The sequence below is a fragment of the Siniperca chuatsi genome, linkage group LG1, assembly GCF_020085105.1.
Source record: "Siniperca chuatsi isolate FFG_IHB_CAS linkage group LG1, ASM2008510v1, whole genome shotgun sequence".
NCBI classification, from domain to species: domain Eukaryota; kingdom Metazoa; phylum Chordata; class Actinopteri; order Centrarchiformes; family Sinipercidae; genus Siniperca; species Siniperca chuatsi.
Window position 1 is genome coordinate 8,233,829 of NC_058042.1, and position 27,677 is coordinate 8,261,505.

The 27,677-nt window shown below is 37.7% G+C and overlaps 1 protein-coding gene across 5 annotated transcripts in view; it reads right to left on the bottom strand.

The window, feature by feature from the left end:
- Window positions 1-2,742: 2,742 nt before the first annotated feature.
- gramd2aa (GRAM domain containing 2Aa) overlaps window positions 2,743-27,677 on the bottom strand; it is a 36,491-nt gene continuing 11,556 nt past the window's right edge. For 3 of the 5 annotated variants that reach the window (XM_044207266.1, XM_044207283.1, XM_044207275.1), the window contains 10 exons: window positions 19,352-19,409; window positions 17,517-17,811; window positions 16,233-16,336; window positions 15,573-15,671; window positions 11,072-11,143; window positions 10,918-10,974; window positions 9,618-9,795; window positions 5,893-5,986; window positions 4,995-5,099; window positions 2,743-4,442 (listed from right to left, as the gene is read on the bottom strand). In XM_044207266.1, the coding sequence (XP_044063201.1) occupies window positions 4,439-4,442; window positions 4,995-5,099; window positions 5,893-5,986; window positions 9,618-9,795; window positions 10,918-10,974; window positions 11,072-11,143; window positions 15,573-15,671; window positions 16,233-16,336; window positions 17,517-17,811; window positions 19,352-19,409 (1,066 nt within the window). In that variant the 3' untranslated portion in view covers window positions 2,743-4,438. Of the gene's footprint in view, window positions 4,443-4,990; window positions 5,100-5,892; window positions 5,987-9,617; window positions 9,796-10,917; window positions 10,975-11,071; window positions 11,144-15,572; window positions 15,672-16,232; window positions 16,337-17,516; window positions 17,812-19,351; window positions 19,410-27,677 lie in introns of those variants that run through there. The other 2 variants (XM_044207291.1, XM_044207299.1) reach the window with 2 other exon arrangements.

The window sequence follows — 27,677 nt, forward strand, 5'->3', positions numbered from 1 at the left end:
AGCTACAAAAGTTCCCTCTTAAATGTAATGAAGTATAAAGCAGCATGAAATCAAACCTGAGTACCTGTGAATTGTGCTTAAGTACAGTGCTTGAACAAATGTATTTTTTAACACTCCACCGCTGACGAACAGTAATGATAAGATACAAAAAATCACTTTATACGAATACTAAACTGAATAAAAAGGTCTTGAGGTTGCTTTTAAATGGCACAAAGTGAAAATACCTCAGTATTGCACTTAAGTACAGTACTTGTATTATGTTTTAGTTTTAAATGTATTAGTTACATTCCACCATGGCATGCATACTTATATAGACATTAGCTTTGGTAGAAACTCAGAGAAACGTTTCAACATTTTGGCATTCAACCAAATGGTGAAAAGAGTTTTATCTGCCAATTGAAGATTAAATAATTCTGCCACTAAGAGCTAACAGCTCTGATGTATCAACAGTTTCATACATAGTACAGATTTAATAAGTCTTTTTTGTTCTAAATCTGTCTTTCTCATAACAAACCTGAAACTGGATTCTTAAAAACAACCTCCAGAGATAAAATCTCCATTAGAATAATGGACTTCAGTATTGGAAATATGGTGCACTTAAGGGACATTTCAAAATATCGTTTCCTTGGTGTTAAAGTGAGCAAATCTTTCATCACGATCGCTGGTGGAGGTTTTGGATGACGGCAGAATGCTGTAATGTAATGAACCAAATCTTTAAAGGTTTCATATCCACTTCATTCCACTTTTCATTCCTTAAGTTAAGTTGCTTCTTCTATCCATTTTGTTCTTGAAGTGGAGTTTTGCATGGCTACTCCCACATACTGTATATTTTGTCAGTCAAAAAAAACAAACAAGGCTGGTTATAGCTGTAGGTTCACATTCAAATATGTCTCTTCAAACTCTGGTCTGGGGTTTTCTTGGTTTGCAAATGGCTGTGCATCCAGAAACTGAGGCTTGCAGCCTTTCATTTTACTCTTACCTTACAACTTAGAACATTTTTTTCTTTAATTAAACTTCTTTCAACTCCTAGTGTGTGTTGGGAAAATTCTTGTTAAATATAAAAACTTTCAACAATAATTCAAATGTCAGTGATGTGACATTTTCCAAAGGTTTCAGATACATTTACGATTCATGCTTGATTTAGAAATAATCATCTTACAGTACATTTTAAAAGTACGAAAATGATTTAAACAACATATAAAACACAGAGTGAGAGAGACTTGGCATCAGTCTAATTTCATGTCAAATATTAAGATTAGAAATCATTAAAAATCAGAGCCTTTTCGTTAGTTCAGGGTTTGATTATCAGCAGGTTTGTTCAGGATCAGTTGCGCCGGATTCCTGGCATATTCCTCAGGCAGTCTTAGGGCACTTGATCCTCTGAACCAGGTGTCTTCCTCTCTGCGCCCGCCCCTAGTCAGGAACTATGCCACCTGTCAATCATTGAGGTTGTCATGGTATCCTGGTGGTTCGGCCTTTTAGGTGGCAAACAGTTTTTTAAAACGTTAAACCAAAATATTGTGATATAATGAATATTAATTGTACAATAGAGTACACAAGAATATTTATGGCCAATTTTCATTAATATTATCCCGAGTTTCACTGGAGAATATTAGTGTACCATGATCAACGCATCATTTTGGGGCAGATTTACAGTTATTTTAAAAATCAGTGCAGTATAATCCGTGCTCGTTTTATATTGGATGGATGTAGGTCATTTCAGATATTGTTACAAAAATCAAGTGGAGTGTGCGAGTGTCTTTGGGAGTGTGGGGCTCTGTGCTGTACGTTCACCAGTTGTCAGTGTAGTTTCTTGTAATGAGGTTCAGTGCTTGTAGGGGACAGTCATTGACATAATGCTTTCCATAGCCCCTTAACCTAACCTTAACCATCACAACTAAGCCTTAACCCTAACCCTAACCATGACCTAATTGTAACCTGTGCCCTAAAACCTTAGAGTCTTAACCCTCAAAAAGCAGTCCCCACCGGGATATAAGAACATGAAACACACACTCGTTCCTATAAACTTCATACTACTTATGCAAGAAAGTGCAACAGAACATTATTTTCCTTTAACCTCCTTTAACCAGAACTTTATTTCAAATTGCAGAGATCCCAAAGTTTCCAAATATGTGAGGAATTTGGTGGGAAATGTGGGGAAATGATGCATGAGAGATCAATGACTTCCATTGATGAGTATCGGGTTTGAATATTAATATTTTTCTATATTTAAATGTGTAATGTATTTTAAAATGTAAATATCACATAACTTTAATGAAGAGCTGGAACAAGTTGATCCAGAGAAAACTATACTGTCAGTGTGGGGCAAGGTAAATTATTTTTAAGCTTGAAGCTAGTTAAGGGGAAATAAAAGGGGGAAACTGTATGCTGAGGAGTTAAGAATTGTTCCAGCTCTTCTTCTTAGTATGTGCTTGTTGTACTTTAAGTGCTGCTCTATTCAAACGCATGGCAGTATGATTATGTACGTACTGTAGTGCGGAAATGGGGTGAACTAACTCTGTTTATCATTTAAACAATCTGGGCTGCAGATGTAATTTTAAATTCAGATTGCATTTGTCAGGCAAAGAGACTGAAAATTAGATCCATAATATTTGTTTCATAAACTGTCAGAACGGCTCTCTCTTTCTCTGTTTCTCTGAATACTCTTCTGAATATTTTCTTTTTAAAATGGGGCCAACGTCAGGGTCAAATGTCAATAATGATCACAATCTTACTCAGATACACTATTTATTTAGTTTATTAGTAAAAGCACTGCATGTCATACACTTACAGTATGACGTATAACCTTATATCACTGATGTCACGTGAAAAGCTTGTAACTCCAGCTCTCTTCATATCAGTTTAAGGGTCACATGGTTTCACTATAGTTTAGAAAACGTTATGGAGCTTTTTCAAACCCCATCAGATAATGTCAAACATGTTTTTGCATTTATGTATTCCTTGACTAAAGTCACGGTTGGTTTTTGTAGCTTCTCAACAGCTGACATTTAATGGAAATACAAATTTTTAACCCATGAAAACAGTGAAAAGTTATTCAATTCAAACTGAAACATGTGGAAGAAAACCAATGCAAATGGTGTACAGCCAACGTCCCATATGTAATTTATTAAGCATTAAGTTCTTCTGCCAACATCGTGTTCCAGTTTTATGATTTAGGCTTAGTTTTAGAGGTTACTAAAAATGTGCTGTGCTGTTGGAGTCAAGGCTTTTCATGGTGGTCCTGTACATAGTGCCAATATGACAGGATGGAACGTTGGATAGTGAAGTCTTGGCACCAAAGATGAAAAATAAATTAAAAGCCGCAAACATTTTTTGTTTATCTACATTTCGTTGCCAATTAAATTCATAGGGATTTCACAGACTAGTCTAGGACTACATTTCATGTCTGCAAAATCAGTAAAACATCTTCAGACAAAGATATGATAACGTGAACACTCAACGTCAATGTGTCATTTTTAAGTCTTTGGTGACTTCATTTGAGATGTATAAAAGACACACCCTGGGTTTTCCTTTCACACAGCAGATTAGTACAACTAAAAACTAAAATTACGCATGTCATCTAACCATCTCATTCACATTATAGTTAACACCCACAAGTGGTGTTATTGCTCCAGTATATTACAGGTAAATGACAGGTAACTTCATTCAGCCAAGTGTCTGTGGTCATAACATTACTTCCTTCCATAAATACCTTCAAAAATGACAACTGAGTACCTATCATCAAGCATAAAATAGATCTAAACTCTTTAAACAGTTACATACATTTGAAATAATGTGGACATATATTAAAAAGTGCATTGTCGCGGCTAGTTTTAGCCTTCCTACTGATGGCTATGGCAATATCTTACCAGAAAACAAAATCATTTGGTTTAGTCCACTTGTTGTCAGAATATGTTGGATATTAATGGATGACTCATGACAAATCACCTGAAATATCTTTACTCTCAGTCTTTTCAAGTAATTAATGCGTTGAATTATCTCTCACCTTTCCATCCTCCAACACCAACCTCACCTCTAGTCTCCATCACCACTCCTAAACTTTATCAGTGCCCACAAAGATTTTAGGATAAAGGGATTTACACTGCAGAGTCATGTGGTTAAAGATGAAATGTCTGTGAGAGGGAGAGGCCAGGGTAGACAATCATAATCTACAGTAAAACCTACTTTAAATTAAGAAATAAATAGACAGTCTGTTTGCATAGTCTGGAAGTGATCTCTAAAATAGCAACTCATTCCGCAGAGAGAAGGTCTGTAAGATGCCTGGACTCGGGTTGATGTTGCTCCTTTATGTTGCAGGGGTTGATCTTTTCTGGGCTCTAAAGCTGGTCCTGGATCTGTGCAGGAGGGCATCATCAACTCAAAGCATAAGAAGAGAAAAACAGCAGCCAGTCCGATGGCTCTCATCGGAGAGCAGTGGCTACCTGGACGAGAAGAAAGCAGCCAGGTTAGTGGGCTCTCAAATCGACAACATACATCTCCTATTTCCTATTTTTTCACCTTTACACTGATCCCAAACACACACACACACACACACACACTCACACACACAAACACACACACACACTCACACATACACAGAGATACTGTACAACCAACAGAATATCTAATTATCGCTCAACTAAAAACCTAATTTGTTTTACTTTTACTGATCAAACAGCCTAACCGGGGGCAGGAGCATTATGTACAGTATGCAGATTAGCTTCAGATAGAAGCCCTATATAGATTACTGATACATTTATTTATTTTGATGTAATGATATTTACCAGTATTGTCCCTGTAAATAAAATGCAATAAACCATATAATAAAACAATACAATAAACATAACTATTCTTGTTACAAATACAACTATGATAATTGTCCCACACTTTTGGTTTATTTTGACTTCTATGTCCTTTATCTTTGGTATATTAATGTGTTTTTCTTCAATCAGCTGTTTCACATATTATAACTGATGTAGCTGATGCAGTGTCACCTCTCTCTCAGGGGCAGATTTGGGTTACTGAGGAAGGACAGCTGCTGCTCCAGACTGCACACACGAAAGGCCAGGTAGCACGATGACAGGATGAGGAGAATAATACTGATGGAAGAGGAGGAGACACACAGATTATTAAATTTTAGGATCGTTATGACATTGGACACTGGAATCCTCTGTTGATGTGGAGGAAGAGAGTTGTAATGCCTTTTGATGACCACTGGGAGGCAACGTTTGACTTCCTGTCAACATATCATGGCACTACACAACCCAGTTTAAATCTGTTTTAAAGGTCCATAGCAATGTTTTTGCAAGTTTGAACTCCACAAGTACAAATCATGTAGCACTTTATATTACTGCGGAACATTTTCCAAGTAATAAAGTAGGAGTTTCAATGTTTTTTGTACTTTCCAAGCAGTCACTGGTTTCCAGTCATTTCTGTACAGTAAAAAATCAATAAGCTGAAACTTGCATGTGTTGTAAAATCAGAGAAAAGCAAGTCTACATTCTTCTTTTAAAAATTATTTTTATTAATTTACTGGTAAGATAGTTTAAGTCGAGATTAATTACAATAAACCTGCACTGTATTACCACACAATGATAATATAACTTTTATAGAAAGAAATAATGCATTCATTTATCTTTTACTTAGTTAAGAGTTATTAAATAAGCATGCGTGTTTGGCTTTAAGTCTCGTAAAAGGCAACTTCTCTGTGGAAAAATACTAAATGGAAAGTGTTTTAACAGCTCTGATCCCCTGTGTTCAGTTTGACTGTTTGAAGCGGCCATTATTTATATCTCCATATTAATGGTCACAGTGTGTGTGTAGCTGTGAGTCAGCTGTTGGAGGAGGTGAAGGTGGTGTTTTTGGTGTCTGTGTGTCCGTCTGTATACTCACAGCAGGGTGAAGAACTTCAGCAGCTGGTACTCCATCTGGCCCAGCTCTGCCACTGGCTCTGATAAAAGACCTCTGTCTGTTTGGAGAGCTCGCTCTGTAACACACACACACACACACACACACACACACACACACACTACTATAACATAAAACTATTAACAGTACTTGGCTTGACTGCACTGCATGTTTCACTTTTAATAGTGCTGGCCCACCCGTTGGTGTGACTCAAACAAGCACACAGCGCTCTCACACAGTTAATGGTGTGACAATGTGCACTTTGGAGCTCGAAAATGAATCACAATATCAACTAAATCTTATCAATTATGCCTTCCAAAGGGCACTAGTTTTTGTTTATACATGTGAAATGTCAGAGGGTGCAATTAAATGATATAAATTAACACTGTGAACTGTCAGAGATCTCTAAAAATAGTTTCTCTTTATATTAATGAGGACATCTGTGGATTATATATGTAGCTAAGGCTCCTGTAATTATAATTTAAAAGTAAGTGCTACTTTTATATACTTTGTTTCTATTTTATTGACTATTTTACTGTTTTATTCTATTCTAATTTAAAATATTTGAATATTTGTTTATACATTTTTCTGTGTGTGTAGCATGGAGGGTGCTACAACTGCATTTCATTGTGCAATCCTGTATTGCATAATGAAGCTGAACTTTGAACCTTGTGTCATTTTCACTGTTTTTTCATTAATTGTTCGTTAAAAATATTGAACACTATATTGTCTGAATCATACAAAACCCAGAGCTATAGCCAGACATCTCTATTATCATTGTATGCTATTTGACGTGTATGCGTTGCTTGTTTTTGCACAGGTCCTATATGTGTGCGTTTTGTGTGTGTGATGTCAAGCTACCATAATACAGGTATTGACTCAGATCATGCTATTTAGTCAGCATATATCTTTTAATTACACCACCACACCCTCAATCTCAACCTCTCCTAAAAAAACCAAAAAAAAACAAATCTGGACCTTTCTTTGCCCCGGAACTACAGGCCTATTTCTAAGTTACCTTTATAATAGCTAAGGTTTTAGAAAAAGTGGTTGCTAAGCAGCTTACAGCTGTCCTAGATGAGCACAACATTTCTGACAAGTTTCAGTCTGGTTTCCGTTGGTTGCATTCAACAGAAACAGCTCTTCTCAGCGTCTGAAATGATCTGTTAATGCAGGGTGATGCAGGACAATGCTCTGTATTAGTACTATTAGACCTCAGTGCGGCTTTTGATACTGTGGACCACAATATATTGGTTGAGAGCAGAGGCTCAGGCAGTGGGTGGGTATCTCTTGATCAGCTTTGGAGTGGTTCTCCTCCTACTTGTCAGACAGTAGTCAGTTACTACTCATAACTATGCCTCATCAACTGAATCTCTGTTTTGTGATGTTACCCAAGGTTCTGTCCTGGACCCGATGCTGTTTGCATTGTACTTGCTTCCTCTCGGGTAGATAATAAGTAATTTTAAAAGCATCTCCTACCATTGTTATGCAGATGATATTCAATTATACATTTCATTTAAGCCTCACAATGTTTCAAAGCTGTCTGTTCTACTGAATTGCCTCAACTCTATAAAAAAATTGGATGGCAGATAATTTTCTGCAGTTAAACACTGACAAAACAGAAGTTTATCCTGGACCAGGCTTTGAGTCTTGACCAGAATGTAACTTGCTTGGTTCGCTCCTGTTTCTATTAGCTGAGAAACATTGCTAAACTCAGGCCCATTGTGTCGACAGCTGAGATGATTATACATGCGTTTATTTCCTCCCGTCTTGATTACTGCAGTTCATTCAGCTCAATTTATGTGAGCTGTGATGATAAATGTACACAAAAGCTAACACTGATCAAATATACAACATGTAATAGAGAACAACATTAATGTAGGTTAATATTTAGAAATGCTCCAAGGCCTGTCAGCTATTAAACTGTCCTCAGACAACTTTGACAGCTGACATTGTTTGTGATAATCTCTACTTAATCTGCATCCGCCCAAAGCTTTTTAATACAAACCCACACATGATTTAATCTCCATTTGGAGCTTAATGTGTTGTTGCGTAAAAGAGATGTTGCCATCCAAAAGCAATTTCTCTCTCTCTCTCTCTCTCTCTCTCTGCCTCTCTCTCTCTGCCTCTCTCTCTCTCTCTCTCTCAGACACACAGACATGTGAAATTTAAAAAAAACCCACACACACACGTCACTATCCCAGTGGGGGACAGTCATTGACATAATGCTTTCCCTAGCCCCTTACCCTAACCCTAACCTAATTGTAACATGCACCCTAAAACCAAGTCTTAACCCTCAAAAAGCAGTCTCTACCCCATGGGTTCCCACGGTGACACAAGTCCCCATGGGTTAGTGTTCATTCAGGGATATAAGAACATGAAACACACACACACACACACACACCTTAAACCAAGTCTTCACCCTAAAATGTAATGTTTAATACGTTATGGGAACTTGCATTTTGTCCCCATAAGGAAGGCAAGTCCCCACAATGTGACTGTGTAAACAGATTTGTGTCCCCACAACATTAGTAATACCCGCCCACACACACACACACACACAAACATATGTATCAAGACAACTTAACTCTATATCCATGCCCTGCAGTATAAATATGATTTGATGACAACAAACACTCACACTGTTATCCAATAATGTTAAGTGATGAAGATGTAACACCGATTCTGTCCTCAGTTCAGTGAGTCCCTATTTCATCTAGGTCAGAATACAAACAGTTACTTATTACTTATAAAACTCTTCATGGATTAGCACCTCCTTACTTGGAAGAACTCCATAAATCTTTTATTCCTCCACGTATAGATAGATTACATAATGCAGGCTCTCATTATTGTAAAGATTAATAAGCAATCTATTGCTGGCAGAGTATTTACTTACTATGCTCCACTGCTGTGGAATACTTTACCTCAACCAATCAGAGAGGCAAACAATATTGAGATTTTTAAATTAATTTATTATTTTTCCGTTCCTAAAGTTGAATTGTGTAATTGCTAACTTGTTCTGGTTTTGTTGCTTATTTCCAGCCTTTACTGTAAAGAAGCAATAAGCGTATAGCTTATAGCAATAGATATTTGATGAATTTTCATTGTCATTATCTTTGGGCAATTGTCTTCTTTCTTCTTTTTTTAAAGTGTATTGAGACACTATGTGATTTTACACTCAGAATAAACTTACTTACATTTTGGTGGACAAAAACAAAAATGCCCACAGGGGCTTTCTGATCAGATGAAGAGAGAGCAGATTTCTCTTCAAATTGGCTATTGAATAAAGTCATGCAGGACGCTTACATCCACAGAGTTGAGAACTGAAATTATCAACAACTAACACCTGATTTAACTCAAAACATTTCACAGTGAGGTTTTCTTATTACATGATGTAGGATTTTTGTCGTAATATCTGCAGTTGTACTATCATGATGCCACAGATTTCAGTACAGAGTTAACCACAAGCAAATTCTTGATTTTTAACTACTTTTAAGGTGCAGATTGATTTACCTCATTATCCACAGACACTAGTAACCAGTGACGGATAATTCTCATAATAGACCCTTATAAACCATGCCAACAACTTTCAGCAAATTATGGGCAACCTCCAGCCAATCAGTGCTAACAGGAAACTGAAAGCGTGTGGCCTTGGATTAAGCCTTGGACTCTGTGACACTGCTTCATCATTGTATGGATAGTTGTATCACCTTCCAGCAGCTGTTCTGATTTGAAGGGTGTGTCTGCGGGGCTCAGGCTGCTGGTGGAGTTCCCCAGGAGGTCAGGAAGGGAGGAGGACACAGACACCACTGAGGGTTTCCTTCTCCACTTCAACATTGATGGGAATTCGTCAACCACCGGGAATTCATCCGGAGCAGGGAACTCGTCCTGTGGCACAGAGGAAAGAGGAGAATGAATTGGAAAGATGGTGATCCAACTGAGGCTAGTGATCCAAAACTAAAGGAGTCTGAACAGAACTAAAACTAAAGGAGTCTGAACACATAGTGTGCTGGCAGCTGAGATGTGTTAGTGTTAGTGCTAACACTGGTTCATTGATCTAAACCTGAGATGGCCAAAAATCATATTTTATATGGATTAAGGACAAGGTCTTGCTTGGTCAAAAAAAAAAAAAACCCTGGTGAAATCACTGATTATAAACCTGTAACTATATCAGTGGCTCCAAAACTTTTTTACTTGTGACCCCTGAAAATAAAGTGATGTCTACATATGACCACACATTACACACGCGAAAGTATCCTGTATTAAGGAAGGAAAAGGAGGAAAAAAGCTAAAATAAAATAATGAAACCCATTAGTTACGACTTATAAACCCTTTGTCAAGGGTGATTTATTAGAAAATGGTACCCATCTATTAATTTTAAATCTTTGAAGGCCTATCTACTAAGCCCTATGGCAGCTACAATGTAAAAGATATTGAGTAAGGTAAACACATATTCTGGATAGTCGGAATATTTCTGCATTTATGTCTCGATATGATTACAAACTTTAAATATAAATCAGGCATCTTAACATTTTCCGGGTTTGAGATTAGCAAAGCTCTATGAAATCTTCTATGGAATATGCTGGCAACATGAACAAACACCCTTTTTTCTTTTAATACTTTCAGTCTAGATTAGAGCGTGATCAAGGACGCGCATGTTAATAGAACTTAATTATTCCTTAATACAAAAGCTGTTCTGTAGAGTGGAATACAGGCCACTCTACACACACACAAGGTGACTTCACAGAGCTCTTTGATAGCATCTTGCCGACTCGGTGGATAATTCGCTGCTAGGCTGCAGCTGCAACAGAATGATCCATTGATCCTGTGTACGAAGGCAAGTCAGGCTTCAGCTCAGTGGTAGAAACATGACTACGAAACATTAAATTAATTTTAATGCCTGTGAATTACCAGATGTTGTAGTTCCAACCACTTTGATCTTTACTATTTTATGATTTTATGATGGTTTATGAAAGGGCTTCTCTCTGTGAAAGACATGTTGTCACTGACCAACGATAAGGTCGGCTCCTCCATGAACTGCTTCAAGCTCAGACTCTTCCCATTGACCTGGAGAGGGAAAGGAAACCACTTCTTTAACTGACATGTACACCACACAGTATACAGACTGAACGAATAGTATGCATGTATGTGTTTGTCCTCTGACCTGTAGGTGTGTGCAGATCCTGCGGAGGACGTCATATACACTGTCTCTTGATAGCAGAGATACAAATACATACTGAGGAAATAAAAAAGAGAAACAGTGATGTGAAAAAAAAACTGTTGATATTCTGTTTATAATTTTCATCAGAGGTGGAATAAGTACTCAGATCCTATACTTAAGTAAAAGAACCAATACCACAGTGCAAAAATACTCTTTTACAAGTAACCATTTAAGTAAAGGTACAGAAGTATTATTTGCTAAAAGTAGTTAAAGTATCAAAAGTAAAAGTACTCTTTCTGCAGAAAAATTAAAAGAAAATTATATAGAGAAAATTATACTGATGCATCAATGCTTGGGCTAAGTGACATTCTACTGCTGTACTCATTCTACAGAAAACTGATTAGATTGTTAATACTGATGCATCAGTGTGTAAGTATGGCATTATATTGTTGTAGTTGGTTGAGGTGGAGCTAGTTTTAACTACTATAAATACAATTACTATAGGTAGTACTAGGTAGGTTAGTCTACTGGTTTCCAAACTGGGGGTTGGGCCCCCTCTAAAAGGTCACAAGATAAATCTAGAGATGATTAATGGGGGAGGAAAGAAGAAAAAACTAAATGCAGAGACATATAAGCTTTGCTTTTTTCGTGAAATATGAATTTCAATACATAATTCGACCTCTTTGAGCCTCAAACAATTATTTATATGAAACCATCTGAGAAGTTTAGAGGGAACTGTTAACAACTCATAGACATCTGAAACGTGACAAGGGGCTGTAAAACACTTTGGTTAAAACCCCCAAATGGTTATATCTTTTGTATTGTGTTTTATAAGATTATCATATGTTTTTATCTAAAATCTTAATCTGCGAAGTAATTATAGATATTAAATAAATTTAGTGGAGTAAAAAGTACAAGTAGAAGTATAAAGTAGCATAAAATGGAAATACTCAAGTATACAAAGTTGTACTTAAGTACAGTACCTAAGTAAATGTACTTAGTTACTTTCCAGCACTGATTTTCATTGTGCACTGAGAACACCATATACAGAAGTAAAAAATAAAAAAGTCCCTTGAAACTATTGTGAATTTATCCATACACATGAAAATGTTTATAGCATACAATTTGAGCTCATTTAAATAGATTATTTCACATTTATATTCATGCAGTTGTTAAAGATGTTTCTATTGAATGACGTAGATAAAACTGTCATGGGTTTGAGGGTTATGTCTAGTCATTTCCTGTTTTATTTTGTAATATTCACCTCTCCTCTTGTGTCTTGTAGTTTTACTTCCTGTCTGTGCTTTTTGTTTTTCCCCTCCACTTTTGATTATCTGCCTTGCCTAATTAGTTTCACCTGTGTCTCGTTGTCTCCCCTACCTGAGTGTATTAAGTCGGAGTGTTTTCGCTGTTCAGCGTCAGACTGTCTTTGTACCTGGTGTCAAGCGTCCCTGGCCTTTGTTACTTGTGTTTGTTCTTGTTACTCGCGTTTGTTCTTATTGCGTGTGTTTTGGATTTTATCTGCTCCCTCTTGGACTAATTTGCCTGTTCTGACTGCTCTCCTGGTATTTTGATCTCTGCCTGCTGGACTACCCATGTAAGCCTTGTGTTCTCTATTAAATCACTGAAATCATTCTGTCTGCGTTTGGGTCCTTTCCCTGTACCCTGCTTGACACACTGCAACAAAAACTATATACTCAGATTTTCACTTATCACCAAAATTAGGTTAGATGAGAGATGATATCAAACTTTGACAAGCCCTGTGGGGGAAACTGAATAAAGAAATAGATCAAGAAGATTTTTTATTTTTTCTCAGCCTGCACAGACATGTATCCGAACCTTGGTCACTATATCTGAAATATCAGCACTTGAGATCATCAGTGTCTGCACAAAATCAAACTGCATTATTATAACTTTCTGCTCATGTTGTTAATATACAATCAGTGCATTCAGGCATGTAGAGAGTTGTATTAATATTTGTATTTGCAGCCATGCAAAGCATATAATATATTTATATAATTTGGGCGAACAACACTTTAGGGATTCAAAAGCTTTAATCTGCAGCACAAAGAGGATATTTTTCTAATCACATTTTTGTTCCGGTTTATTCTTTGATGAAAAACTATAACAGGTCAGTGACAGCTTACCCAAACATCCCTCTGACCTGGATAAATACCACAGATTTTAAAATGTACTTTTTACTCATGAGCATTTACTTTATCAGTAGTTTTTGTCCAACAGTCATAGGGATTTTATTAGTTATGATTTTTTTTTTTTTTTTTTTTTACACGTTTATAAATCAGGAATGTATTGTATCTCTTCTGACAGTCATGTTGGTGAATAAGCTGAAAAAATACAAACGAGCCTGAACTTTGATGTTAGAGATGTGAACTTCTCACCTCATGAACAGAAGAACCAACCTCAGCTATGTATGTGGGCATGGTTATGTAAGGCAGCATATTACACAATCATGCAGACATAAAAGGTAAAGGATATTTGCCCTTGTGCGGTATGAGACATACCATCCATATGCTGTATGTCTCACATGCTTTGGGAAGCATGTGACGGTCATATACAAAGACTTCTGCTGAGACATTTTGAATTTACAGTGTGCCGAAATTCTACTTTTTCTTTCGCATTTATTTTGTAAAAAATCAGCCCTGTCACTCTTTTTATTAATAATGAATGATTTGTGTTATGAATAAATTATGTTGGCTTGATGAGGTGCAATACACATGTATTGTGGTGTATGTATATGAGTGTATAGTGGAGTATATGCATGTCTGAGGAGCACTTAAAAACGTGATATTTCTGAACCTTTTAACAACCACCATAGCTCTGTGTAGCCGGCTCTTCTGTGTGTCCTGTAGCAACAGTGTGAATAAAACTGATATATGTGTGCTAGTACTAGAAACATGGAAAATATTCTGTAATCTATTTCCTTGTATTAAGCAAAAATGACTTGACAAAATTTCCTGAGACCAGCATAAAAATATAGCCACTACAAAACCCTGTCTGACTTTAAAACTAGTAAATGTTTTTCTTCTGCTTCTTTTCACCTGCCAGTGCTTCTAATATTTCTATGTGCCACTTTAAATACATCTTTGTTAGTGTTTGACTATTGTGTATTATGTTCCACTATACAGTGAAAATGGACAACTAAGAAGACATTATGGATTTGAGCTAAAATGCTAACATGCTATCTAAGATAAATTAATGAATGAAAAATTTTGTTCATTAAAAAGTTCTACAGGGCTCGGTAGTTGTTGGACATGGTAGGTTAGCCATGCTATTGGCCTAGCTGCATGAATGGTGATGTTGGTCAGTTGTTTGCTTGGCCAATAATCTTTATAAACAGATATCTGCATATGAATGCAGAATCTGTAAGCAAGGGACGAGCTTTTGGTATCGGAAGCCTTCTGGTTTCCGTTTACAGTCCAAGTAGTATTGACCAATCACGTTTAAGCGGGCTTTGGTTGCATGAGGGCAAACAGTCGGAACGAGGGGGCGGAACGAATTTTACTGACTTTGGTGATCCCCTGACTTTTCCTCTAGGTTGACATTTTTGGTTTTAAATGAGGTATCTTGACAACTATTGCAGAGATTGCTGTGAATTTGCTACAGATATTCAAGGCCCTAAAGGATGAATTGTAATGACTTTGGTGATCCCCTGACTACTCATGTAGTCATCAACTTCAGCTGTACTTTGTATTTAGTGCTAATTAGTAAATTAATTGTTAACAAGCTAAACTAAGATGGTGAACCTGGTAAATATTACCTGCTAAACATCAGCATGTCAGTATCCTAACGTTAGCATTTGGCTCAAAATACCGCAGTGCCTAGGTACCTTTCACAGAGCCGCTAGCATGGCTGCAAATTCTTAAATTTTTTTGATAAATCACTGACTTAAATTACTAATTTGTGCACTCAATATACTAATTTCATTCCCTCAGTTTAGTCAAAATTACCAATCTTGCATTCAAATGACATAATTTGCTCTCTCTTTCCCCTCTTGTGGAGGGCGCTTTGCAAAATAACTAAAAAAAACAACAGCTTTTCACCTGCTGGGCTAACGTTACATAGAGTTTGTGTGTTTTGTGGTTTTTTTTTTATTACAATACTGACAGGCACTTGCAGATACAAAATGAAGATATCACCTCATGCTAATGTTAGCTTGTTGGCTATCATTATTCTTGGGTTGTTGGGGCCAGAACAGAAGCTGAAAAGTACATTATGTCTTTGAAAGCACCACTTGATGACAGGCTGGGTCTGATGTGACAGAAAGTTAAAAAGCCCCTCTGAACATTGCTGTGATGGTGGAAAAACACTCTCTCACGCTACCAGACTTGGACTCCACTCTGCTGCTATCTATAGCATGTTGTTATAGTTAGTGATAGATATAGATAATGGTGTTGTTTTTTCCATCACACCTCTCCATCACATCCATGCTGCGCTAATCAGTATAAGTATTTTAATTCACAGCGACTATGATGGAAGTGTTTACCTTTTGGCCGGTGTCTGTGGTGATAGCCAAGCCATTGGGCACAAGGCCTGCTGTCTTGTGCTTCTTCACCAGCCTCACAGAAATGACAGGGATAGCCACCTAAAGATGGGAAAAGGCACAAAAATAACATTTATAAGGAGACACTCAGATTTGAGGAGGCAAATTTAAAAGCAAGATGATGAGAAAATTATATGTAGGATAAAAACAACATGTGTTGATTTGAGTAAATGACACTGAAACACACTCAGGAAAAGCCCCTGGAGAAAATCAGTAGTGGACATGAAACGTATCTTATTTCAGTCAGAATGTGAGGAATGCAGTCTGAATAAGTAGCTTATTGTCAGTCAGATGTCAGGAGAGGTTTGGTTTCAAGGAAATGAAGGAAAAGGAACAATGCACAACATCAAAGAGAAAATCACATATCTGGTTAAGGTTAAAGGTTCAGCGAGTCTACCTGTTCTTGGTACTGTACATAGTTTCACAGTGCAGACATAAATTTCTATGTGGGAGAATTAAGACAGTGGCATTGAAAGTCAGCCCATAATCTTGACTGACTTTGAGTCAAATAATTTGTCAAGTTGTCCAATCAGCTTGTCAGATTGTGACTGGGAGTACCTCGGTCAGTTTGAGTTTATTAAGCTGTCTATCAATCATTCGTACCTTAATGTCCTTGCCGAAGAGGTTGGCATAGAAACAAAGCCAGTTTCTGGAAATGTATAGCCGGCCTTGTAGAAGGATATCTCTGAGAAGAGCACAGGAGTACACTGAGAACAGAAGAGACAAAAACACTTTTTCTCTTTCTCTTAATCTTTAACAATTGTAAACTGGATAAAGAAAAACATACAGGCTTATTAAAACAATACCTACGAAACCTCACCGGTATTTTTGGAAAATTCAGAAATCATTCATCTCTAAAGTTTCACATCACTGATTTTATTTTGATAAAAATGAAGTTTATGGTAAACCAGGTTGAACTGTGCAGGAGAAGATGGTTATCCTGAAATCCGAAAGCTTGAGTGTTTCTGAGCTTAACCAGATGGCAGAACTGAAGCAAGAAGAATCAAAGCTGGACACAGTGCCAAGACAGCCATTTCAAATGAATAAAAAGCAGAAAAGAAATACCAACTATACAGTACAATTTTTTACTAGTGTTTGTTATATAGTACAGAAGATGCAGTACCAGCACATTAAAGCTGCTGATAACTTCTAGTATTTTGTATAGATACAGAATATACAGAATTATGCATGTTTTCAGTGTTTCCACCACAATTCTTCTATAGTCTGGGTGTAAAAGCCTATTTAACAGTGTTTAGACCATCACAGGACACTTAAAGCAGTTTTTTAAAGATACTGTAACATGACACCTCCTTCATCCACTTAAATGTTAAGAAAAACTAAAAATATTGCTGAACAATAAGAATAAATAAAATGTGCAAGGACAATGGAATTTAAGTGTAGATTTGACAAACTTATTATTTTATGTAGCTTCCATCATATCAACATTGGATCACATTTGTGCTACTACTAATGACTCATTATTGATTATTTTCCTGACAAGTTAATCATTTAATCATTTATTTAATCATGATGTCTTAAAATAGCTTGTTTTGCCCGACTACAACTGGTGGCGATTAATTTTTGTCGATCGACTAATTGATTAATCGACTAATCATTTCAGCTCTAGATCACATTAATGACCAATATCTGATATTTAATAAACACATCAGTCTCATATTGTTATTGTACATTAGCAGCTTGCAAGAAGAGCTAAATGGAGTACAATTAAAACAGGAAAAATAGAAACAAGTACAAATCCATAACAGGCAAATTATAGTGAAGCTGAAGGATGACATGTCCAAGAATATTAACAAGGTGATGAATAAAACTGATGTTGCAGTACAAAACACAGTCTTAAAGTTTTCCTCGTGGTAAAAAGGACAGTACCTTTCATGAGGATCTCATCCTTGGGCACACACTGGAACAGTTTGTGGTACTGCGAGTTGTACTTGCTGACAGTCTGCGCAGAAGGACAGGGCAGAGTCATGAGCAGCTCCTTGGCGGACCGGCCTGCCTGCACAGCACCACCGGCCACTCCGCCACCACCGGCTCCGCTCGCCGCAGACACCACCCTCTCCCTCAAAGGACGCGAGCTCTGCACCAGGCTCAGCACGTTGGCACCATAAACACACACACACTCGCGCACATCCAAGGCCTGGAGCAAGGCGCTGCAAGACACACACTGTTCCCCTGTCGCCAGTCAGTACGGGGCCCGGGATGGAGGACTGCCTCTGTGCAAGTACCTCTTCTCTACATGCACGTACAAACACATACCTGGCTCTAATGTGTATATCTACACACACACATACACTACTACAGAGTTACAGCAGCAACACCTCAGTTTACAGCCACTGAGCTCTTTCTCAGACACTACAAGGCTCTCTTTCTCTGTCTCAAATACACCTCCAGTGACTCTACACTTTGCAGCACCCAGCTGACACCCTCCCTCTCCTTCACACACATACACACTCTCTGCCCTTCATCATTCTGAGCTGGAAAAAAAACAACACTCACTCTCGCACACACAGGTACTCCTCACTACTCTCACTTGAAGTCCTTTCTTTCTTTGCCTTTGCCTTTCCCTCCTTCTATCTGTCAGTTTCTCTTCCTGTCTGTAGTGTCAGACTAAAAGTCCTCACTTTTCAGAGAAAATCATACATTTTCCTCCCTGAACACACCAGGGATCTCATTCGTTTCCCGCTCTCCTCCCTCACAGCTCAAACTCACCTCCAGATATCTCTGCCACCAGACTATCTTTCCCTATTTTTCTGTACTGTCCCATATCTTGTCTATCTTTCCTTTGACTTATATCTGCTCAGTTTGCTGTTGTCTGCCGCTCCTGTTTTTGTCTTTCTATTAATAGCTCATGCTAGAGCAGCTCCTGTCCTCAGGAATATGGCGCTTACAGTAGGTTACAGAAATGCAGAGGGGTCGATCACCACTGGGGGAAAGCCCAGCATTAATGTTAACTGTTAATGTATAATAATTTGCTGACTGAATTCATAATTGAAATTGATGATGATACTGTTATTGGGAGAAGAATGCACGATGTTGCCTCTATGTCTTCTTCAATGTGTAAAAAGCAGGTTAACCCATAGAAAACAAGGTAAATCATGCAGGATCTCTTCTACGTGTATTTTAAGATAATAAAATGTGATAGTAATAGAGTATATAGGTGTGCTGAGCTTGTCAATAAAAATATCATCATTTGTTCTCTGTTTGTATATATGTATTATATGTATTTAGACTTACATGTTGAGTCTAAAATCTTACAGATAATTGGGTTTGACAAATCTCACATTAATGGGGGGTAAGCAGGAAACATTTGGTCATTTTTCACAAATTTATAACGGCAGCATGTTAGTTTTTCTGGCTTATTAGCATGTCATCATATGATTTCCAAAAGATAAATAAAAATAATGTGTAAAATTGTAATCAGTTTTTGTCATATTGGTGGAAGCTTTTTGTCAGCTTTTGCATCCAATTATCATGACACAGATCTGTTTGAAATATATTTAAATACTGCAGTATAAAAGTGAGAGAAATGCCTTCAAGTCAAGGAATCACAAAATAAACAATCTCCTCAGAGGGATAGCAGCGTTCTAACAGAAAGTGCCACCTTTATTATAGAATAAACATTCTATAATAGAAACAACACAAGTAAAAATGAATATTTGGATTTGCTGCAATCACAGTAACGATTAGGATCAAAAGAGACTCACCGAGCCCCGGTAACATTTCTTCACATCTTCATAGGACAGGTCTTCAATCAGCTGCAACCTGTGAAAGGAAAAGTACACGTAGAATTAAAATGACACTTTTTCATATGCGTGCTTACCTCTCAATAATGATAACTCTACTGTATGCAAAATATAACATGCATATACAAGTCTTCTCAATGTACAACTGTGGACAAATAAATCTTTACAAAATAAAGTATACTTCAATATATTCAAACACATTTGAAGGCAGATTAATGCCTTCGCCAGTCCTTGCCAGCATGGCAAATGGTGGTTAGCTTGCGTGCGTGTGTACAGTATGTGTGTATCTGTGTATGTGTACATTGCATGAAAATCCCAGCTGGGTCAAAGCTTCCACATGACGAGTTAATCATCAGTGTGTGCATAACTGCAGGGAGACAAAGGCTGTCGCAAAACAACATAATCAAAGATAAATATTGGTTGTTTAAACACAAATACTGACCATGCCAGGAGATTATCCACGTTGTTCTTTTTATACTCAGAATACGTGAACACACAGAAACACACACAGAAACACACACACCATTGGCATCAAGCTCGCCTCAGGAGGAATAGTCAGAGCAGTGCAGCAGATGTCACAGCATGATACTCGTATCTATTGCTAATGCAGACAGAACAACCCAGCAGTTAAAATGCAGTATAATCAGCCCTTTAAGGGAAATGTCACTGAAATGAACTGCTGTCCCAGTTGAGATGCTTTAAAGAAGAAATGTATGCAACAATAAAGTCTGAAAGGCTAGATGTTTTTGAGGGATTATTTTCTGACAGAGACCCTTTCTTCTCTTCCCTTTCTTTCTGTATCTTTCTGTGAGTGCTACAGGTGATTGACAGCAAGCAGAGCAGTGCTGATATGAAAACACTGCTGCTCAAGGAGATACTGATAAAACAGAAGCTCTGGCAAAACCAAATTGTCGCTTCGTGTTTACTGTGATGGATTATCTCACTCTGTGGAAGCCATTTTTCATACGGTACAACAGAGAAAGGCATCAAATGACGGGAGGAAAGTAAGCCTTGATATCTTCAACCCAACAGAGTGCAAAAGGAATAATGTGAAGGAGACAGAAAGAGTGTTACATATGCCAAACACATCGGTTGATGTCCTCATCCTCAAAGCTCAATTTCTTTTGTAACATTAAAAGTGAAAATATACTGTTTGAAAATATTAAGTATATAAGCTGCCCGGGTTATAGAAAGAAATAACAGTCAGATACACCTTTCCTTATCACACTAATAATCACAGGTGGACTGTAACTAAGTACTTTTACTTAACTACTGCACTACATTTATCTGACAGTTATAGGTTACTGGTCACTTTTCATATTAAGATTTTATACTTAAAACATCAGTTTACAAAATATGCAGTTATTGATTAACTTACCCAACAGTCTATAACTACAGTTGTTAAAATTAGCTCTACCTTAACAACATTAAAATCCTGCTTACATGTACACGTCAGTCAATCAGAAATAATATTCCAATGTGTATATATGATAAATATAACACTCTGAATGGTGCCTTTTTTCAAAATGAATACTTTACTTTTGATGCTTCCACTACATTTTGCTGCCAATAGTTAAGTCCCTTTACTTAAACCTGCAGTGCAGCACTTTTACACATAAATAAACGTCCCTTACATTCAAGCCCTTGCCAAACGAGAATCAATCTTGCCAGGCTTCAAGTTATGCGCTTGTGGCCGAAACACAGTGGTTCGGACCAATCAGTGTCCAATGAAGAACTACTGGCAGCCATGGGCGTGGTTTAGGTGTGAAAGGTTAGATGAGAGCAAGAAGCGAAGAGACTGTTCGTTCGAAAAGAAAAATGGCTCCTAAAGAGGTTAGTGTAGATGCTGCTATATCATCAATTATATCAGAACTGTAGAGTATTTCTTCATTGAAAGAAGAGCAAAGAACGGCACTGAAGACTTTTCTCGATGGAAAAGATGTTTTCGCTCTTCTCCCGACTGGCTTCGGCTCTCCTACTACGTCATATGGTTTGTTGATCTGATTGGTTGAAGTTAGCCCGACGGTGATAGGCAGGTGGTTCATCCAATTACGTATTTTTTGGAAAGTGCCTGACCTTTTCCAAACAGTTTCCAAGGACGACTTCTCAGAAGGTTCTGTGTAACAAACCATCTAGCGCTACTAACTAGCTAACTAGCTCTACTCTGTAATACAAGTACAATGCCCATGTCTTCTAACTTACATGAATCATACACTGGTGAGTATGCTAACTTTTTGCCCGGGACATGCAGCTTTAGCCTCAGTCTCTTAGCACAATATCATGTATGTAGCCATCAAGTGAAGATTTAAGACGAAACTTTAAAAAGTCAGCCTGCAACAGCTTTTTCAACTATGTTATTTCATGAAGCTACCGCTTAATTAGCTAGCTAGCTAATTGTTTTCAAAATTACTAATTAAATTACGATAGTATATCTGCCACTGTAAACTGCATATGTGCCGTGCGGGAACGGAAAACTTCATAGGGGTAGCAACAGTAACTAAGGGGGGCGGGGCTTAGCTAATGGTCAGTTGGCGCAAGCTTGAAAAACCTTACTAGCCTTACTAACTGATAGCACAGGTCTGTTAAAACTAATGCAAATGCAGCATAAGTGAAAAGTAAAAAGACAAAAAAAATATTCTATATTTCAGCCTCACTAGTTCTTCCAGAGTAACATTTTATGAAAATGTATTTCTTAACATGGCTGCCTTATGATTCAGCAGGGACATCATAACATCATTTGTATTCTCTTTGAGTGTCCTTTACTAATATACAAGGTGCCAATATGTTAAAATTGTCATGGTTTTAGGTTTTTGTCCTGTTATTTCCTGTTTTATTTTGAAGTGTTCTCTTCTCCTTGTGTGTCTTGTTGTTTTACTTCCTGTCTTTGTTTGCTTTTCCCTCCAGTTTTGATTGTTTGCCCTGCCCTAATTAGTTGCACCTGTGTCTTGTTGTCTCCCCTACCTGAGTTTTTCCTTTGTTTTCAGTTTGTCATTGTATGTGTACTCATGTCAAGCATCCTGGTTTGTCGCTTTTTTGGATTTTGCCTGTCCACTGTTTTGTTTCTTTTGTTTGAGACTGCTTCCCTGCTCCCTGTCAGAATTGTGTCGCTTCTGTTGGACTTCCTGAAATTGGTGTAAGCCTTTTTTTTGGTGTTTTGTATCATTAAATGGTTGCACCTGCTCTGCCTACCTGCCTGCATTTGGGTCCTTTCTCTGCTACCCTGCTTGACAAATTACAACAAAAATACCCCTCACTGTTGCCTTTATATCAGAAGGTTTGTCAGTGTCTCTGCTCTGATGAGAGACTCTCCTCTGGGTAAGAAGATAGCGTGACCTCTGTCTCCAAACAACCCTTCCTGATTCTGCTGCTTCTTTCCATGTCGTACTTCCTCTCATGGTGGAACACAGTGGAGATGAAACTCTGACTGTCGGGGTGTCTGTCATGATGACACCAAGATAATTATGTCATGAAAATGCTGATTTCTATGTCTGAGTGCACAGCAAAATGACCAATGTAAACTTAAAACTGGTAATGTAAAAATCAACACATTAAGTATTTTACCAAGCACTTATCAAGAGTGGAGAATCTATTAGAAATTATATTATTTTGGAGTGAAAACTTGTGGTGAACTCATCATGTAATGCCATTACTATATACAGTTCAATATAAGCCATGGAAAAACTAAATATGACAATTCATATCAATATGAATCAATATCTGCTAATGAATAACATTCTAAGCAGGAAACGAGTCTCACATTGTACTGTATGGAAGACTAACTTATTATCAAATAATATTCCCTGATTTGCAACAACATACAGGTGTTTGATAAAATCATCTCACTTACAGTACTAGCTTTTCACTATATGACACGGTCTTCATCAGCTGTTGGAGTTTGCTCAGTTGTCATGGTGAAGCATCTGTTGACATGCGAGCGCAGTCGTTGTTGTGATTTAATCCCTATAACTTTTAGGACTTCTTGTCTTGTCCGTTTTGGCTAAAAGTTGTAGGATGAGAAGTCCTAAAACTGCTATGAATGAAAACAGATACTGAGCTCACATGACAACAAATCCATCTCCAATCCACTGATGAAAACTGTGAGATGGTACTAGCATGTGGACCTAAAGTTGGGATCGTGTTGTCAATCTACTTTTTACTACTTTTTACTCGATTGCACGTGCTCGTTTACATAATAGCAGTGAACATAATAAGCTTCACAAGGGAGAAATTCTTCCAAGGTTGTTGTATTGGACTGTGATGTAGCTGGTTGAGGTGGAGCTGGATTTTTAATTACTTACTACACAGTTTGGTAGTTTAGTCCAGTGGTTCCCAACCTAGGGGTCATAAAATAAATCTGAGGAGTCATGAGATGATTATAGGAAGAGTAAAGAAGAAAAAACACATTTCTGATACCCAATAAGTATTGATATTTTTTTTAAACTTTTTTATAATTTTTGATTTTTTTGTGAATTATTGGATAATTCGACCTCTTCGGGGCTTGAACGCTTATTTAAATGAAACAATGTGAGATTGATGGAACTGGCAACAACTCATTGACACCTGAAACATGACAAAAGGCCCTGACTAGACACTGTTGGTTGGGCAAAATGGTTGGGAGTCACTGGTTTAATCTTTAACAATGTGTTGTATATTATAAGCTTAGCATATGTTTTTTATTTGAAATCTTAATTTGATAAGTAACTAGTAATTATAGCTGTCAGATGAATGCAGTGCAGTAAAAAGTACAATAATTCCCTCTGAACTGTACTGGAGTAAATAGTATAAAATGGAAGTAAAGTACAAATACCTCTAAATTGTACTGTACTGTAATTATAAGTACAGTACTTGAGTAAATGACTTTTCCACCACTGGTCTTCAAGCATCAGGTCATTAATTTTTATGTCTCTATTCTTACTATCATCTTCTCCTTCATTTAGAGAATCAGAGAGTGAGAGAGAGAGATCCACAACTCAGGCTGGAAAAAGACCAAAGTTAAAGGGTCAGAGAGCAGTTAGCAGATGCTATGGCTGTCCCCTCCTGTGTGTGTGTGTGTGTGTGTGTGTGTGTGCTTGTGTAAGAGCAGGATGAGGCTGTTGTTTGCAGCAGAGCAGTATAGCTGTGACAGTGATGCCAGCTCTCCTGCTTGATCTGTTGGACACCTTGCAGACACTTAAAGTGATACATCTCTCACCTTACATCACATATCTTCAAAACAGCAGTAAGAAAATCCACCCTGCACCCATCCAAAACCTCCAAAATGGCAAAATAGTATCTTCCCTGCAGTAGCAGTTAAAAGTGAAAATTTTCTTTATGCTGGCTCTTTTGTTTTTACACTAGAATGTCGTTATTTATAACAAAATATGAGATGTATACCTTTAAAGGCCAGGATTCCTCAACAATTTCAATGTAGTTAACATGAATTTAGAAAACAGGGTATCTAATAAATAATCCATAACCAAACTAAATTACGGCAGAAATCAGGTCATTAGAGGAGTCAAATGCTGCCCTCTGTTTAACCTTTCCAACATTTAATTATTTTATGTAGCTTATGTCCTAGGTGTGTAAATTGATTGTTTTCCTTATCAAAATTGCCCTCCTAGAAAAGAGATCCCATTATCTTGTGACCATGTTATGAACAATAGTGCATGTGTGCTGCTCTGCCTGCTGGTTGCTGCCTATAAATAGGCTCCACAGTGGCTCTGCACTCCCAGGTGGAGGGAAGAGAGTGATTATTAAAAACACAGACGGCTCTGTGGGGACTAACCAGCTCTCTAGTCCTCGCTCTCGCTCTCCATCTGTCTCTCCCTTTTACACAAGATTCAGGTCTTAATCAATACTGCTGGTACATCTAGGTGAGTGTAAGAAGAAAACTGCTACAGGCAATTCCCATCACGGCGTTAGGAGAGCTCTGAACATGGTTTTTATAAAGGATATAAACAAGTTCATGCTGGGATGACATTAGAAAATGATGGACAGTTGTCAAAGATACAACAGGGAAATCTAGCTTCACTAAAATGTCACTTATGGATTATTTTGGACATTATTCAAAGGGCTTGAGATAAATTCACAGGCCCAGGAGGAACCATCGAATTTTTCAGCTGAAGTAAAAACACGAAAATCTCTAAAGCAGGGCTTGTAAAGTTTTCACACAGCAACAGCAGTAAAATAAGTTGGTTTTCCAGGTGCCAGGAGGCTCAGCGAACTGTGGATCACATCGTGTTCATGTAGTGAACATTACTGAGTCCTGCACATTAGGTATAATAAAGCATAATAACCCAAAACTCCTCACAGAGCAAGAACGATTGTCTTTGATCTCTACCGTCATTTCAAAAGCTGTGGTTTGGAAATGAAACTAAACCTGGGTATCAGCTTATACCCCTGTGAGCAAAGCATTGCCTGCTGCGAGTGAGTGTGTGTATACGCATGCGCCTTTGTCGGTGTATCTCAGTGCCCTTGGCTGTGAGGCTGAATAGTGAAACTAATTACAAGCTCAAAGAATCCTAAATTGAATCCTAAATTAGAAAGCGAACACCTCCCATCGGTGGCTGGTGTAGCAGTGGACTCCCAGTCAATAATTTAGCTGGAGGAAAAGAAATTGGGACTGAGCGTACTGAGAGAAGTGGATAGCCTATCAAATTCAGAGATGAGAGTTCTCATTTGATATAAGACTTTTATACAGTTCATACAAATGTGAAGATTAAGTAATTATTTTATCTATCTACCCTCATGCCAATTGATATTTTGTTTGTACAGCCGACCGACACGCTGTGTGAGCACCTGTAGCTTCATCTCGACTTCAAACTACAAACTTTTTACAGATATAAGTAAATGATATATACAGTGTTATAGTCAAATATTAGGACACTGTGTACCTGAAAGTTAAGTAGTAACTTCCATATGTCTGATAATTTCCTTCTTGGAAATATTTAACAGTAAGTGCAACCCAAACATTGAGGAATTCATGGAAAATTCTAGCGCTCTGGACCAACAATGCAATTGCTACTACAAGCAACATAAGCACACTTGGGTTATGTTGCATTAGCTGTTCAGAGGAACTTGATGGATCTTTTAAAGCTTTTATTTGAGCTGTAAAAAATGTCAACTGTTTAGGAGATGGAACAAGAAAATGCCACATTTTTCATCACTGGAAAAAGCTTAAATGTGCAATAATTTTGATTCTTTTGAATCACACCTAAACGACAGAATAGGTCGACTGTCAGTGACTCCCAAAATGACATATATGACCGTTGGAAAGTACCAGCAACAGGCATACCGCTTAAGTACGTTACGTAAGTCACATGACATTAAACATGTGATTACTGTTGTGAAACGGTTGTAGTTTGGTTAGGTTTAGACAACAAAACTACTTGGTTAGGTTTAGGAAAAGATCATGGTTTGGGTTCAAATAAGTTACGTAAGTTATGTGACGTAAGTACGTAAGTCAACTACGTAACGTTATTTTAGTCAACGTTGACTTGTTTTCACACAGGACACGAACCCCGGTCTACTGGATGAAAGTTGTTTGTTTGACCCATCCACCACCTCAAACACCTTCCAACGCGGACTTTGTCACTCTGTATACAACGTCACCTGACTTCCTTCTTTGCTCCCGTCATAATTACTACGGCCCCTAGAAGTCGCGGCCTAACAATAAACGTAAATATGGGTCGTAATAAGCTGCTTTCACTATGAACCTATACGGCCGTTTTTCTGGTGAGGAGGGGCTGCACAAACTATACTGCACATTTAATTTATGCTTGAGTCTTAGCTTCTGTCATTAACATCCATAGGCAGCTGTTCCTAATAAAATCGCTCTGACAAACCCACTGTACGCTACCTGCCCAGCACCAAACTGCAGACAGACAAAGTTAGCGACAAGCTGGTGAATATAGTGAAGCATCTAGCAGTTAAAGAGCTAGATGCTAAATATTAATTGGTGGAGACCAAAACAGAGCTGAAAGGAGAGTGAATATTAGACTTACACTCATCATTTGGCATGAATCAAAATTAATGTTAAAGTTGCTTTGTGTGTCCTGGATGTATAAATAGTCAATTGTTTGCTAACTCATCAGCCATAATAACTTTATATGTGTGTTGGTGGACACACACACACTGCTCACTGAGTGCTGCAAGCTCAAGACTGACATGTGCATTAAGCGTTCAAGTCCCTCCCATTCACTGAGTCTACTAACCAGCGTTGCCAGATGTACGATAATTATCATATTTGTACGATAATTTCGCCCTCTGTACGATGTACGATCAATAATGCCAAAAGTGTCATAATGTA